Genomic DNA, 12,661 nt, shown 5'->3' on the forward strand with positions numbered 1-12,661 from the left:
CGCCCGTGCACGGTAATGACAGCTGAGGAGCGGGCGCGCGCAGGCGCGCCTCAGATTTCTTCCCAGCTGAGGAGCGGGAGCGCGCATGCGCCCCTCAGATTTCCCCCAACCCCCCCACGTGACCAGTTGCTCCCTCCTGCTGGTCGTCGGTGCAGAGTAATGACAGCTGAGGAGCGGGCGCGCGCAGGCGCGCCACAGCTTCCCCCCCCCCCCCCCCCGCCCGTGACCGGTCTCCCCGGACCGTCCGTGCTCAGTAATGACGGCTGAGGAGCGGGAGCGCGCAGGCACGTCTCACCTTCCCCCCCCCCCCACACGTGGCCGGTCTCCCCGGACCATCCGTGCAGAGTCACGACGGCTGCGGAGCGAGCGCGCGCCGGCCTCAGTTTCCCCCTCCCACGTGACCGGTCACCCCGCACCGTCCGTGCAGAATGACGACGGCGGCGGGAGCAGTCTCGCCGACCCACTCCCACCCACGTGACCGGTTCCCCCCCCCCTCCCGTCATGACAGCTGCAGAGCGCGCAGGCGCGGCACCCCCTCCGCTCCCCCATCACGTGACGCCGGCGGCGGCGGCAGCCTCGCCGACCCGCTGCCACCCACGTGATCGCTTCCCCCCTCCCCCGTCGTGACAGCTGCAGAGCGCGCAGGCGCGGCGCCCCCTCCGCTCCCCCGTCACGTGACGCCGGCGGCGGCGGCAGCCTCGCCCACCCGCCCCCACCCACGTGATCGCTTCCCCCCTCCCCCGTCGTGACAGCTACAGAGCGCGCAGGCGCGGCGCCCCCTCCGCTCCCCCGTCACGTGACGCCGGCGGCGGCGCGCGCGGCGTTGGGAGGCCCGGCCGCGCCCCCGTGCGCCTGCGCGCGCCGCGGATCCCGGTCCCGTGCGGGCTGCGCGCGGGGGCTGCCGGGACGGGGAGGCGGGCGGTGCGGGTCGGGCCCCAACATGGCGGCGGCGGCGGCGGCGGCGGCGGGGCGCTGAGGGGCGGGCGGAGGCGCGGGGCCCTCGGCGGCAGCGGGCGTCCCGATGGCCCAGTGCGTGCAGTCGGTGCAGGAGCTGATCCCGGACTCGTTCGTGCCGTGCGTGGCGGCGCTGTGCAGCGCCGAGGCGGAGCGCCTCACCCGCCGCAACCACCTCAGCTTCGCCGAGCTGCTCAAGCCCTTCTCCCGACTCACCTCCGAAGGTAACCGGCCCGCACGCCGCGACGCACACCCCAAACCCTCCTCCTCACCCCCGCCCAGCCCGGGACCGGCCCCCTCCTCCTCCTCACCATAATCATGGTGTTTGTTAAGCGCTCACTCTGTGCCCAACACTGCTCTAAGCGCTGGGGGAGTCGCAAGGTAGGGGGTCGCGCCAGCCCCGACCCTCTCCCCGCAGGCCAGGCCGGGACCGACTTCCTTCTCATAATTATAATAGTAATGATGATGATGGCATTTGTTAAGCGCTCACTATGTGCCTAACATTGCTCTAAGCGCTGGGGGAGTCACAAGGTAGGGACCCCCGCCAGCCCCGACCCTCTCCCTCTCCCCCCAGGCCAGGCCCGACCCCCTTCTCGTAATCATCATCATCATCATAATGATGGTATTTGTTAAGCGCTCACTCTGTGCCTAACACTGCGCTAAGCGCTGGGGGAGATACAAGGTAGGGGCCCCCGCCAGCCCCGACCCTCTCCCTCGCCCCCTAGGCCCGGCCTGGACCGACCCCCTTGCCATAATCATGATAATGATGATGATGATGGCATTTAGAAAGCGCTCAATATGTGCCTAACACTGCTCTAAGCGCTGGGGGAGATACAAGGTACCAGACTCCGCCAGCCCCCTCTCCCCCCAGGCCAGGCCGGGACCGACCCCCTTCTCATAATTATGATGATGATGGCATTTGTTAGGCGCTCACTAGGCGCCCAGCACTGCTCTAAGCGCTGGGGGAGATACAAGGTATGGGCCCCTGCCAGCCCCGACCCTCTCCCCCACCAGGCCAGGCTGACCTCCTCATAATCATCATAATAATGATGATGATGGCATTTGGTAGTCACAAGGTACGGGCTCCCCCCTGCCCCGCCCCGGACCCTCTTTCTCTTCCCCCCGCCCCCCTCACCCCCCCGGCCAGGCTGGCCGGGTCCGATCCTGTTGTCATAATAATAATAATAACAGTGGCACTTGTTAGGTGCTCACTATGTGCCTGACACTGCTCTAAGCGCTGGGGCAGTCATGAGGTACGGGCCCCCGCCAGCCCCGACACTCTCCCTCTAAACCTAGGCCAGGCCGGGACCGACCCTCTTCTCATAATAATAATAATTATGGCAGCACTTGTTAAGCGCTCACTGTGTGCTTAACACTGTTCTAAGCGCTGGGGGAGATACAAGGTACGGGCCCCCCCAGCCCCGCTCTCTCTCCCTCTCCTCCAAGGCCAGACCGGGCCAGACCCTCTTGTCATAATAATAATAACGGCACTTGTTAAGCGCTCACTATGTGCCTAACACTGCTGTAAGCGCTGGGGTAGTCACAAGGTACAGGCCCCTGCCAACCCCGCCCCGGACCCTCTCTCCCCCCAGGCCAGGCCGGGCCCCACCCCGTTGTGGGGCGGGGATCGTCTCTTGTCTGGTGCCGAATCCTAATAATAATCATCATGTCGGTATTTCTCAAGCGCTTCCTATGTGCTAAGCACCGCTCAAAGCGCTGGGGGAGATAGGAGGAACGGGCACCCGGCAGCCCGGCCCGCCCTCCGCCCCGGACCCTCTCTCCCTCCCTGCCAGGTCGGGGTTGACCCCGTTGTCGTAATCATAATTATAATGATGTCATTTGTTAAGCGCTTACTATGTGCCAAGCACTGTTCTAAGCACTGGAGGTGGGGGGTTACGAGACCATCAGGTGGTCCCACGTGAGGCTCACAGGCTCATCGCCATTTTCCAGATGAGGTCACTGAGGTCCAGAGAAGTGAAGTGACTTGCCCAAAGGTCACACAGCTTTTAGACTGTGAGCCCGTCATTGGGCAGGGATGGTCTCTATCTGTTGCCGAAGTGTACATTCCAAGCGCTTAGTACAGTGCTCTGCACATAGTAAGCGCTCAATAAATATTATTGAATGAATGATGTGGCGGAGGCGAGATTAGAACCCGTCACTTCTGACTCCCAAGCCCGGGCTCTTTCCCTAGTGAGCCACGCTGTTGTCGGGCAGGGATCGTCTCTTGTCTGCTAATAATGATAATGTCGGTATTTCTTAAACGCTTACTATGTGCCGAGCACTGTTCTAAGCCCTGGGGGAGATACAAGGGCGTCATGTTGTCCCCAGTGGGGCTCCTGGTCTCTGTCCCCATTTGACAGATGAGGTCACTGAGGCCCAGTGAAGTGACTTGCCCATGGTCACACAGCTGACAGGTGGCGGAGCCGGGATTAGAACCCATGACCTTCTGACTCCCAAGTCCGGGCTCTTTCCACTAAGCCACATAGCTTCTCAATGGCACCTTCCAAGCGCTTAGTCCAGTGCTCTGCACACAGTAAGCGCTCAATACATCCGACTGAATGAATGCTTGGAGAAGCAGCGTGGCTCAGTGGAAAGAGCCCGGGCTGGGGAGTCAGAGGAGGTGGGTTCGAATCCCAGATCTGCCACTTGTCAGCTCTGTGACCTGGGGCAAGCCACTTAGCTTCTCTGTGCCTCAGATACCTCATCTCTAAAATAGGGATGAAGACTGTGAACCCCACGTGGGACAACCTGATTACCTTATATCAACCCCAGTGCTTAGAACAGTGCGTGGCACATAGTAAGGGCTTAACAAATACCGTAATTATTATTATTATTATTAATGACTGAATAAATAGTCCCGGAGAGATGAGGAGGAGGGGAAACCTGTCAGGCAGGTAGGGAGGCCCGGCCGAGGAGATCACCTTACCTGGGGCGGGTCACTTCCCTTCTCCGATCTTCACTTTCCTCACCTGTAATGAAGATGGTGTTTTGTTAAGCTCCTACTATGTGCCAAGCGCTGATCTAAGCGCTGGGGGACAAAGAAGGCAATCAGGTTGTCCCACGTGGGGCTCGCAGACTTCATCCCCGTTTGACAGATGAGGTCACTGAGGCCCAGAGAAGTTAAATGACTTGCCCAGAGTCTCACCGCCGACAGGTTCCCGAGGCGGGATTAGAACTCATGACCTCTGACTCCCAAGCCCGTGGTCTTTCCACTGAGTCACACTTGTGAAGTGGCCCTCCCGAGGTCACGCAGCAGACAAGTGGTGGTGCCGGGATTAGAACCCACGTCCTCTGTCTCCCAGGCCCGGGCTCTTTCCGCTAAGCCACGCTGCTTCTCAATAATCACAACAGCGATGGTATTTGTTAAGCATTTACTATGTGCCAGGCACTGTACTAAGTGCTGGGGTGGACGTGAGCAAATCGAATCAACAGTCCCGATCCCACAGAGGGCTCACGGTCTTCATCCCCGCTTTACAGACGAGGCACCTGAGGCCCAGAGAAGTGACTTCACTTCTGCACCCACTTTCCTTTTCCGCTTGCCCAAGGCCACACAGCAAATGAGTGGCAGAGCTGCGGTTAGAACTCACGACCTTCCTACTCATTCAGTCGTATTTATTGAGCGCCTACTGTTTGCAGAGCACTGTACTAAGCGGTTGGAAAGCACAGCAATAAAGAGACGATCCCTGTCCACAACGGGCTTACAGGCCCGAGCTCTATCCACCTGTAAAATGGGAATTAAGTGGGGGAAACCCCAGCCGGTACACGGGACTCTGTCCGACTGGGTTAGTTCATATCTGCCTCAGCGCTTAGTACAGTGCCTGACACCGCAAGTGCTTAACAGCTACCATTAAAACCGATTTACGATCTTCGGTCGGACGGGTTGGGCATTCTCAGCTTCTGTGGTTTGAAGGTCACCCCGCTGATAAGTGAGGCCCAGCGTTGATCATCTCTTTGGGTCCGTTTCTGGAGTCACAGCCTCATGGAAATGGGGCGGTCTGCAGGTGTACACGGACTCCAGTTTAGCACTTTGCAAGTGCCTTACAAATAAGGAGTTGTGCAACAGGTGTGCAGATAAAGTTACTCCCACCCACCCGGAAGGGGAGGAAGATGGCAGGAAAACACTTGTCTAGTTAATGCAGGTGGGGGCCGTTAATAATAATTGTGGCATTTAAGCGATTATTACGTGCCAGCCACAGAGCGCTGGGGGAGATAGAAGGTAATTGAGTGGGCCACAGTCCCTGTCCCACATAGGGCTCACAGTCTTAATCCCCATTTTCCAGATGAGGTAACTCAGGCACAGAGAAGTGAAGGGACTTGTCCAAGGTCACACAGCAGGCACGTGGCGGAGCCGGGATTAGAACCAGGTCCTGCTGACCCCCCTTGGGCCCGTGCTCTCTCCATTAAGCCACGTCACTTCCCTGCTTCTAGTTAGTGGCCCTGACTAGCCATTCTCACTAGTGTTTGGAGTTTGGGAAGGGAATCTTGGAAAATGTCAACTCCCAGCCCAATTTAAGGGACTGAGAGACCCCAGATCAGTTTTGCAAGTGGAGTAAATATAAATAACCGGGGCTATGCAATAAAACAGAAAAGTAACATCCTGTTGTGCATCGGTTTTTGCAAGTTTGAATAGGAGCTTATACTTCCCTTTTTTGCTAGCCGGCCATGATCATGGATAATTTTTGCCCTTGACTTGTTGCTCTTTGACTGTCCAGCAGTGTGATTAAAATGAGATCTTGCCCCGTATATCCCTAGTAGCCCACAACTTCCTGACCCCTTGAGGAAAATCCCCACCCTTCAGATGTGCAGATTTCCGCACCCCTTTTGGAGGAGCGTTGTCTCTCCGCTAGGTGAAGTTCCCGCTAGGTGAAGTTCCCCGCGACTGGGTTTCTTTAAGAAAACAGTCGTCGTTTGGACTCACTATTTCCATGTTTCTGAAATTTCACTGTCTCAGCAGTGCTTGGTAAAACTTTGAGCAGCATTTTTTATTGTACTGTTGTATTTTATGTTTTCTGCATCTTGTTCTGCCTTTCCTGGTTTCTGCAAGAAAGTATAAAAAACTTCCCTCTTCGCCAACCGTGCTAAGTATTGTACTGGATCGTGGTTTACCACGTGGGTGAGGGCTCAGTTGGGCCTGCTGCCGTCGAGTTTTCGGTCCTGCACCCACTTTCCTTAAAATCCTACCCGCGTCACAATGAGGGCTTCTGCTAGGCACAGGGAAACCGAGGGTGAGACAGGATGGGTCAGGTCACTGCCGGATCTTGATAGGCAAAATGTGCAAGTGAAATCAAATCAATAGTATTTATTGAGAAGCAGCATGGCTTAGTGGAAAGAGCATGGGCCTAGGGGTCAGAGGACCTGGCTTCTAATCCCACCTCTGCCCCTCACCTGCTGTATGACCTTGGGCAAGTCACTTCACTTCTCTGTGCCTCAGTTTCCTTTGTGAAATAGGGAGTTAATACTTTGATTGCAAGCCCCATGTGGGACAGGGACTTTTGCCAACCCGATTAACTTAATAATAATAATGTTGGTATTTGTTAAGCACTTACTATGTGCCGAGCACTGTTCTAAACGCTGGGGTAGATGCAAGGTAATCAGGGTGTCCCACGTGGGGCTCACCTCTTCATCCCCATTTTACAGATGAGGTCACTGAGGCACAGAGAAGTTAAGTGACTTGCCCAAAGTGACACAGGTGGCGGAGCTGGGATTAGAACCCATGACCTCTGACTCCTAAGCCCGTGCTCTTTCCACTGAGCCACGCTGTTTCTCACGCTGCTTGTATCTACCTCAGCACTTAGAACAGTGCTTAACACATAGGGCTTAACAAATACCATAAAATAAAAAATCTGTGGGCAGAGGACTGTGCTGAGAGGTTGGGAGAGTACAGTAGAATTCCCTGACCAAGACACAGCGTAACAGGAGGGGCGGGTGCAAAATTTCAAAAAGGATGTAAAAGAGAATGGAAAATTGGCTGTGTGGACGAGCAAGGGCTTAAAAAGTGGAATAAGTAAATTAATATGTTTATTGAAATGCTACCAGTAGTCATGAGCATATAAGGGCAGGAGTGGCACAGAAAATGGTGAGGTAGTGTTATTCATTCAGTTAGACGTATTTATTGAGCGCTTACTGTGTGCAGAGCACTGTACTAAGCTCTTGGAAAGTAGAATTCGGCATTAGAGACAATCCCTACCCAACAGCGGGCTTGCAGTCTAGAAGCGGAAGACAGACAACAAAACAAAACAAGTTGACGGGCAACAAAACAAGTAGACAGGCAAGTGTTAGGCCTAACAAGTGTTAGGCTTCTCAAAGACACATTCATGGGTGCAGTTTCACCACCGGCAACATCCTCTTTGAACCAAAGGGATGGGGACGACCTTTATTAACTTTTTTGGGGACTCTGATAAATTCATTGTTTTTTATGTTTTTTAAATCATCATTATTATTAAATGCCACCGAGTCATTTGCGATTCATAGCGACTCCATGAATAGACTTTCTCCAGAATGTCCTGTCCTCTGCCATGCTCTGCAACCTTTCTAATGGTTCTTCTGTTATCGTTATGGTCTCTATCCATCTAGCTGCTGGTCTGCCTCTTCCTCGTTTTCCCTGGACTTTTCCTAGCAGACAATTCTTCTCCAGAGAAGTAGTCCTCTTGATTATGTGACCAAAATATGCTAATCTAAGTCGAGTTAGTTGACCTTCCAAAGACCACTTTGGCATAATTTGCTCTGAAGTCCATTTGTTTGTTTTTCTGGCAGTCCACAGTATTCACAAAAGCCTCCTCCAATACCACATTTCAAAAGAATCGATGTTCTTTCTATCCTGTTCTTTCACTGTCCTGCTTTCGGATCCATGCATCGTCACTGGAAACACCCTAGAATTAACAATTTGTATTTTTGTGGCAATCAGCCCATTTCATGACTTTTTCCAGGCTCTTCCTAACGTTAATCTTCGGCGTATTTCCTGACTACTAGTTCCTTTAGTATTGATTAATAATTTACCCAGTTTACCAGACTTTAACTCATTATACAATATATCTTCTTTTTTTCAGTTCACATGAGAGATCCTAATAATCAGCTTCACATAATAAAAAATTTAAAAATAGCCGTCAGCAACATCATCACCCAACCGCCTCAGCCAGGAGCTATTCGGAAGCTTTTGAATGATGTAGTGTCCCTCAGTCAACCTGCAGAAGGATTAGTAGCTAATGTGTTTACCGCGGGAGATTATGACCTCAACATCAGTGGTACGTAACAAGATTTATGTGATTTTTTTTTCTGTGTCACATATTGTCAATGTTGTATAAGTACCGGATGTAGGTTTCTGAATTTTAATTTTTAATTTATCAATATCGAGTGAAGTACTGCTAAAATATTAGCCAAAGGAACGTAGTCTTAATGTATTAATGTTTTTGGAAGCGGTCTTATTTAACATAATGGATGTAAAAAAGTTATTTAGTTTCTCACTTACATGTCGAAGGCAGAGGAAATGCTTCAGAGGTGTGTAGTCTAGTCTCAATGTGGTTTAGCAGTGGACTGTCGAGACGCAATAGGGAAAGGCAGATTCGCTTGGTACATGTCATGCAGACTGCTCTCCTTGAGCAGGATTTCTGGAAAGTCGAGGCAAATCGGAAATATGACGAAAGTCCTATCTAGCATGATTGCAAGGTGCCCTGGGAAGCAACATGGCCTTGTGGAAAAAAACATGGGCAAGAGAGTCCAAGGACCTGGATTCCGACTGTATCTGACCTGATTATGCTGTATCAATCCCAACACTTGGTGCGGTATTTGGAACAAAATTAGCGCCTAACAAAAGCATTATTATTACTACTATTACCGTTATTGTTATGGTTATTATTATTGCCTTGCTTTATATGAAGTGGAATGGAAGGTCCGTCTCCCTACTCCCTTCACGGATAGGCTCTTACCACCCAGTATTACTGGGTCTTGGAGTTGAGTTGCTTGGAAATGGAGCCCAAAGTGGGTGATAAATTCCTTACGAGGTTAAATATTGGCATTAGACAGATAATCGATATAAAGAACAGGGAAAAGTCAAAAAGTATTTTGAAGAGGAAGTATGACCATGTGTGAACAACAGTGGACACCCACCCTCACACACAAAATTATACAATTTCATTTTAATAGTGGCATTTATTAACCACTTCTCTGTTCGAGACACTGTGCTAAGTAGTGGGATAAAGACAGGATAATAAGATTGGACTCAGTCTCTGTCCCATATAGGGATCACAGTTTAAGAGAAAGGGAACAGGTATTTTATTGCCATTTTACAGATGAGGACATTGAGGTACAGAGAGGTCAGTGACTTGCCCAAGATCATATAGGCAAATAGAAGGCCCAGGACTAAAACCCAGGAGTCCACTAGGCCACACTGCTTCCTTCTCTTTTAAGCATTTAATGACACTAACATTGCAAACCTCATTTAAACATCTTATAAGAGCGTCACTGAATGATTTCTAATGTGATTTGGGGATTTTCTGGTTTAAAAAGTTTCAAGTTAGACATTAACGTGTGTTCCAGTGAATAAATAATGCTCTGTGATATTTGGAAAGGCCTGAAATAAACTCATCTTATTGAAGTAAGTGGGTAGATTAAATTGAGAAGAGGTAGATGAAAATGGGTCATGTGTGATGAGTATTTTTGTCATTTAGCAGAATTATAATCTTCCTCTTTTCTGCCCGTGCAATTTATATGATAATCTTTGAACACATGATTATGAGCTAGACTAATTTTGTGCTTATACTGCGTGAAGTTCTAGATTAAAGCTGTGACTTTAAAAGATCGGTCATTAGGAACGAATATTCACACAGTGTGTACCTGAGCAAGTAGAAAGAAAATGCATGTACATGCTGTCGTGGCCGTAAAGATCAATTACGATCCTTGGAAATTCCTGTACAAGATTATGTGGTTAACTCATGTTTCATAAATAATTATATGCTTTTCTAAGATAAACAGAGCCACTCTTTGAAAGAAAAATCAGTTTAACAAATGAAAACTTAGATTAAGCTTAAAAAAGCAGCCGTCCATGAGATTGGGCCTGTGGGGGCTGAGCTCGTCGTGGGCAGGGAATGTTGTACTTGCCAAAGCGCTTAGTAGAGTGCTCCGCACACAGTCAGCTCTCATTAAATATGATTGAATGAATGTTTCACTCCCACCCGCTTCTGGGCGGGGCAGGTAGCCCCCAGCAGGCTCGTCTGGCTGGGCCAGAATGGGCCACGATGCGAGGCAAGATGCGGGCCTCATTTGCCCCTCTGACAGCTGGGGAGCTCCCCGGCCCATCTCTAGACCTGAAGGGTCTCTCCAAGTTATCCCTGCTGTCAGCGAGCTCTCTGGAGGCGAGCCTGAAACGTGTCTTGTGCCCATCTGGGAACCCAGTGAGGTGACCTCTGGGGGCGGGGAGGGTGCTGGCGCTTGGCTGCGGTCCACCGGGACAACCTGGGGATGGTCTGAGGATGAAGCGCATGCCGGACCGTCATTTCTCCTCCCGATTGATTATCTTCTTTTCTTTCTCTCTTCCTCGTATTTTCCCCCAGTGTTCTTTTCTACCCTTTCACCTACTGTGCTTTCTTCCCCGCTCTTTCCTTTGCTACTCCCTTATCCGTGGACTCTGACCGCTCTCCCCCTTAACACCCCCCCCCCCCCCCCCCCCCCCCGGGCTTCCGTGCTACGAGGTAGGCTTTTTCTGCTCCTCCAAGCCCTGAGGCAAGCTAGTAGCCCCGGGCTTTTGGAGCCTTCCCTGCAGGCCTGAGATAAGGGTGCCTGGCCTCCACTCATGGAAGTCTCATTTCCACTCTCAGCATGAAAAATAATAATAATGATAATGCTATTTGCTAAGCGCTTACTATGTGCCAAGCACTGTGCTATGTGTATATATTTTCTAGGTTGATGTAGATGTACTGAAGTCACAAATAATATGAAATTTCAAAATAATAAAACTAGAGATGACACAGATTTAAGGTGAAATTTAATAAGCCGTTCTCCCACGTTTTGAAACAGTCATTGGTATTTGTTGAGCGATTATGTGTGTGCAGATCACTGTTCTAAGTACTTGAGAGACAACAGAGTTGGTAGACCTTTTCCCTAACCATAACGAGCTTATGATCCAGGGGACTGAAGTGGGTGGAGGATCCTGTTTAGTATTAAATTCATTCAATTCATTCAGTCCTATTTATGGAGCGCTTACTGTGTGTAAAGATGGCACACGTTCCGGATTTGTTCACCAAGCCTAAGTTCTTTTCAAAAGTTATGCACAAGGCTGTTTTAGAAAACAAGGACAGGAGTTAACTTATCTGAAACCTATACAGAATTTTCCTGTCTCGGTTCTCTTTTCTTTCTTTAACTTTACCTACATGTATGCATTCCTTTTGATTTTCTGACTTTCCCTGGTATTTTCTCCTCTATTTGTTGATCCTCTAGCCTTTGGAGCCCCTCTCCTCTTCACCCATCAGCCTTCCTGGGCCCAGAGAGAAGCAGCGTGGCTCAGTGGAAAGAGCACGGGCTTTGGAGTCAGGGCTCATGAGTTCGAATCCCAGCTCTGCCACTTAGCTGTGTGACTGTGGGCAAGTCACTTAACTTCTCTGTGCTTCATTTCCCTCATCTGTAAAATGGGGATTAAGACTGTGAGCCCCACGTGGGACAACCTGATTCCCCTGTGTCTACCCCAGCGCTTAGAACAGTGCTCTGCACATAGTAAGCGCTTAACAAATGCCAACATTATTATTCTTTTCTCTGACCCTGCTCATTCTATCCTGACTTCTGGTTTCCTGCCATTTATGCTCTTTTAGCACCATGTCAATCCCCTCTCCCACTGGCGTACGTACTTCATTCCCAGACAAGGTGACTACTGTGTAGAATACTTTTCAATCAGTCAGTCAGTGGTACTTATTGAGTGCTTATCCTGGGCAGAGCACTGTGCTAAGCACTTGGGAGAGTGCAGTACAACAGAGTTGGTGGACATGATCCCTGCCCACAAGGAGCTGAGTCTAGATGGGGAAGATAGACATTACTGTAAATAACTAAATTATGGATAAACGATGATAATACTTATGGTATTAAGCACTTACTATGTGCCAGCCACTGTACTAAGCACTAAGTGATGTGGGGCTGAGGATGGGGTGAATATCAAGTTCTTAAGGAGATGTTCTTCCCTTGCTGGTTCATGCTCAATTCAAATACCCTCTTGTTTCCAGTGAATACAATCCTGCCTGTGGAGTGATGGGTTAAAAGTATCCCTCATAAGCCTATTTTCTGGATGATGCTTGATTTTTGTAAACTCTTTTCCATAATTGATTAAATGTTAACCAACTTAGTTATCTTGACAGATCTTATAGGGTGTCATGGATGCATAGAAAGGAAGCCATCACAAAATAGAATGAAGTTCATTAAATCTTTTTGCTGAATGTTTCAAAGTTTCTGAGCTTGTTTAGAAAGATTTTCAACTTTCCAAGCATGGAGCCTCATTTTTAATGTCTTTGATTAAAATAATGTGTGTAAGCTGATGTTGTAAGCTGATGTTACTAATAGAAACTATATTTTTAAGAACACCTTTACCCTTTGGGAACCAATTTTGCGTTTTTCTTTAGATATTACTCTTTTTAGAATCCAGAAGATAAATGGTAGACTGAATTCCTGGTTTTAAAAATATTTTGTCTAGTTTTTGCTATCGGTTATGTGAACCTTAAGCCGTATTTTGCAA

At 49.9% G+C, this 12,661-nt stretch overlaps 1 protein-coding gene across 3 annotated transcripts in view; it reads left to right on the forward strand.

Annotated features, from left to right (window-relative positions):
• The first annotated feature begins 973 nt into the window (after positions 1-973).
• The window catches only part of TRAPPC8 (trafficking protein particle complex subunit 8), a 69,559-nt gene continuing 57,871 nt past the window's right edge, over positions 974-12,661 (forward strand). For 2 of the 3 annotated variants that reach the window (XM_029068764.2, XM_029068766.2), the window contains exons 1-2: positions 976-1,178; positions 8,001-8,195. In XM_029068764.2, coding sequence (XP_028924597.1) covers positions 1,022-1,178; positions 8,001-8,195 — 352 coding nt within the window. In that variant the 5' untranslated portion in view covers positions 976-1,021. Of the gene's footprint in view, positions 1,179-8,000; positions 8,196-12,661 lie in introns of all 3 variants that reach the window. The other variant, XM_029068767.2, reaches the window with a different exon arrangement.

Source organism: Ornithorhynchus anatinus, chromosome 7 (assembly GCF_004115215.2).
Source record: "Ornithorhynchus anatinus isolate Pmale09 chromosome 7, mOrnAna1.pri.v4, whole genome shotgun sequence".
NCBI classification, from domain to species: domain Eukaryota; kingdom Metazoa; phylum Chordata; class Mammalia; order Monotremata; family Ornithorhynchidae; genus Ornithorhynchus; species Ornithorhynchus anatinus.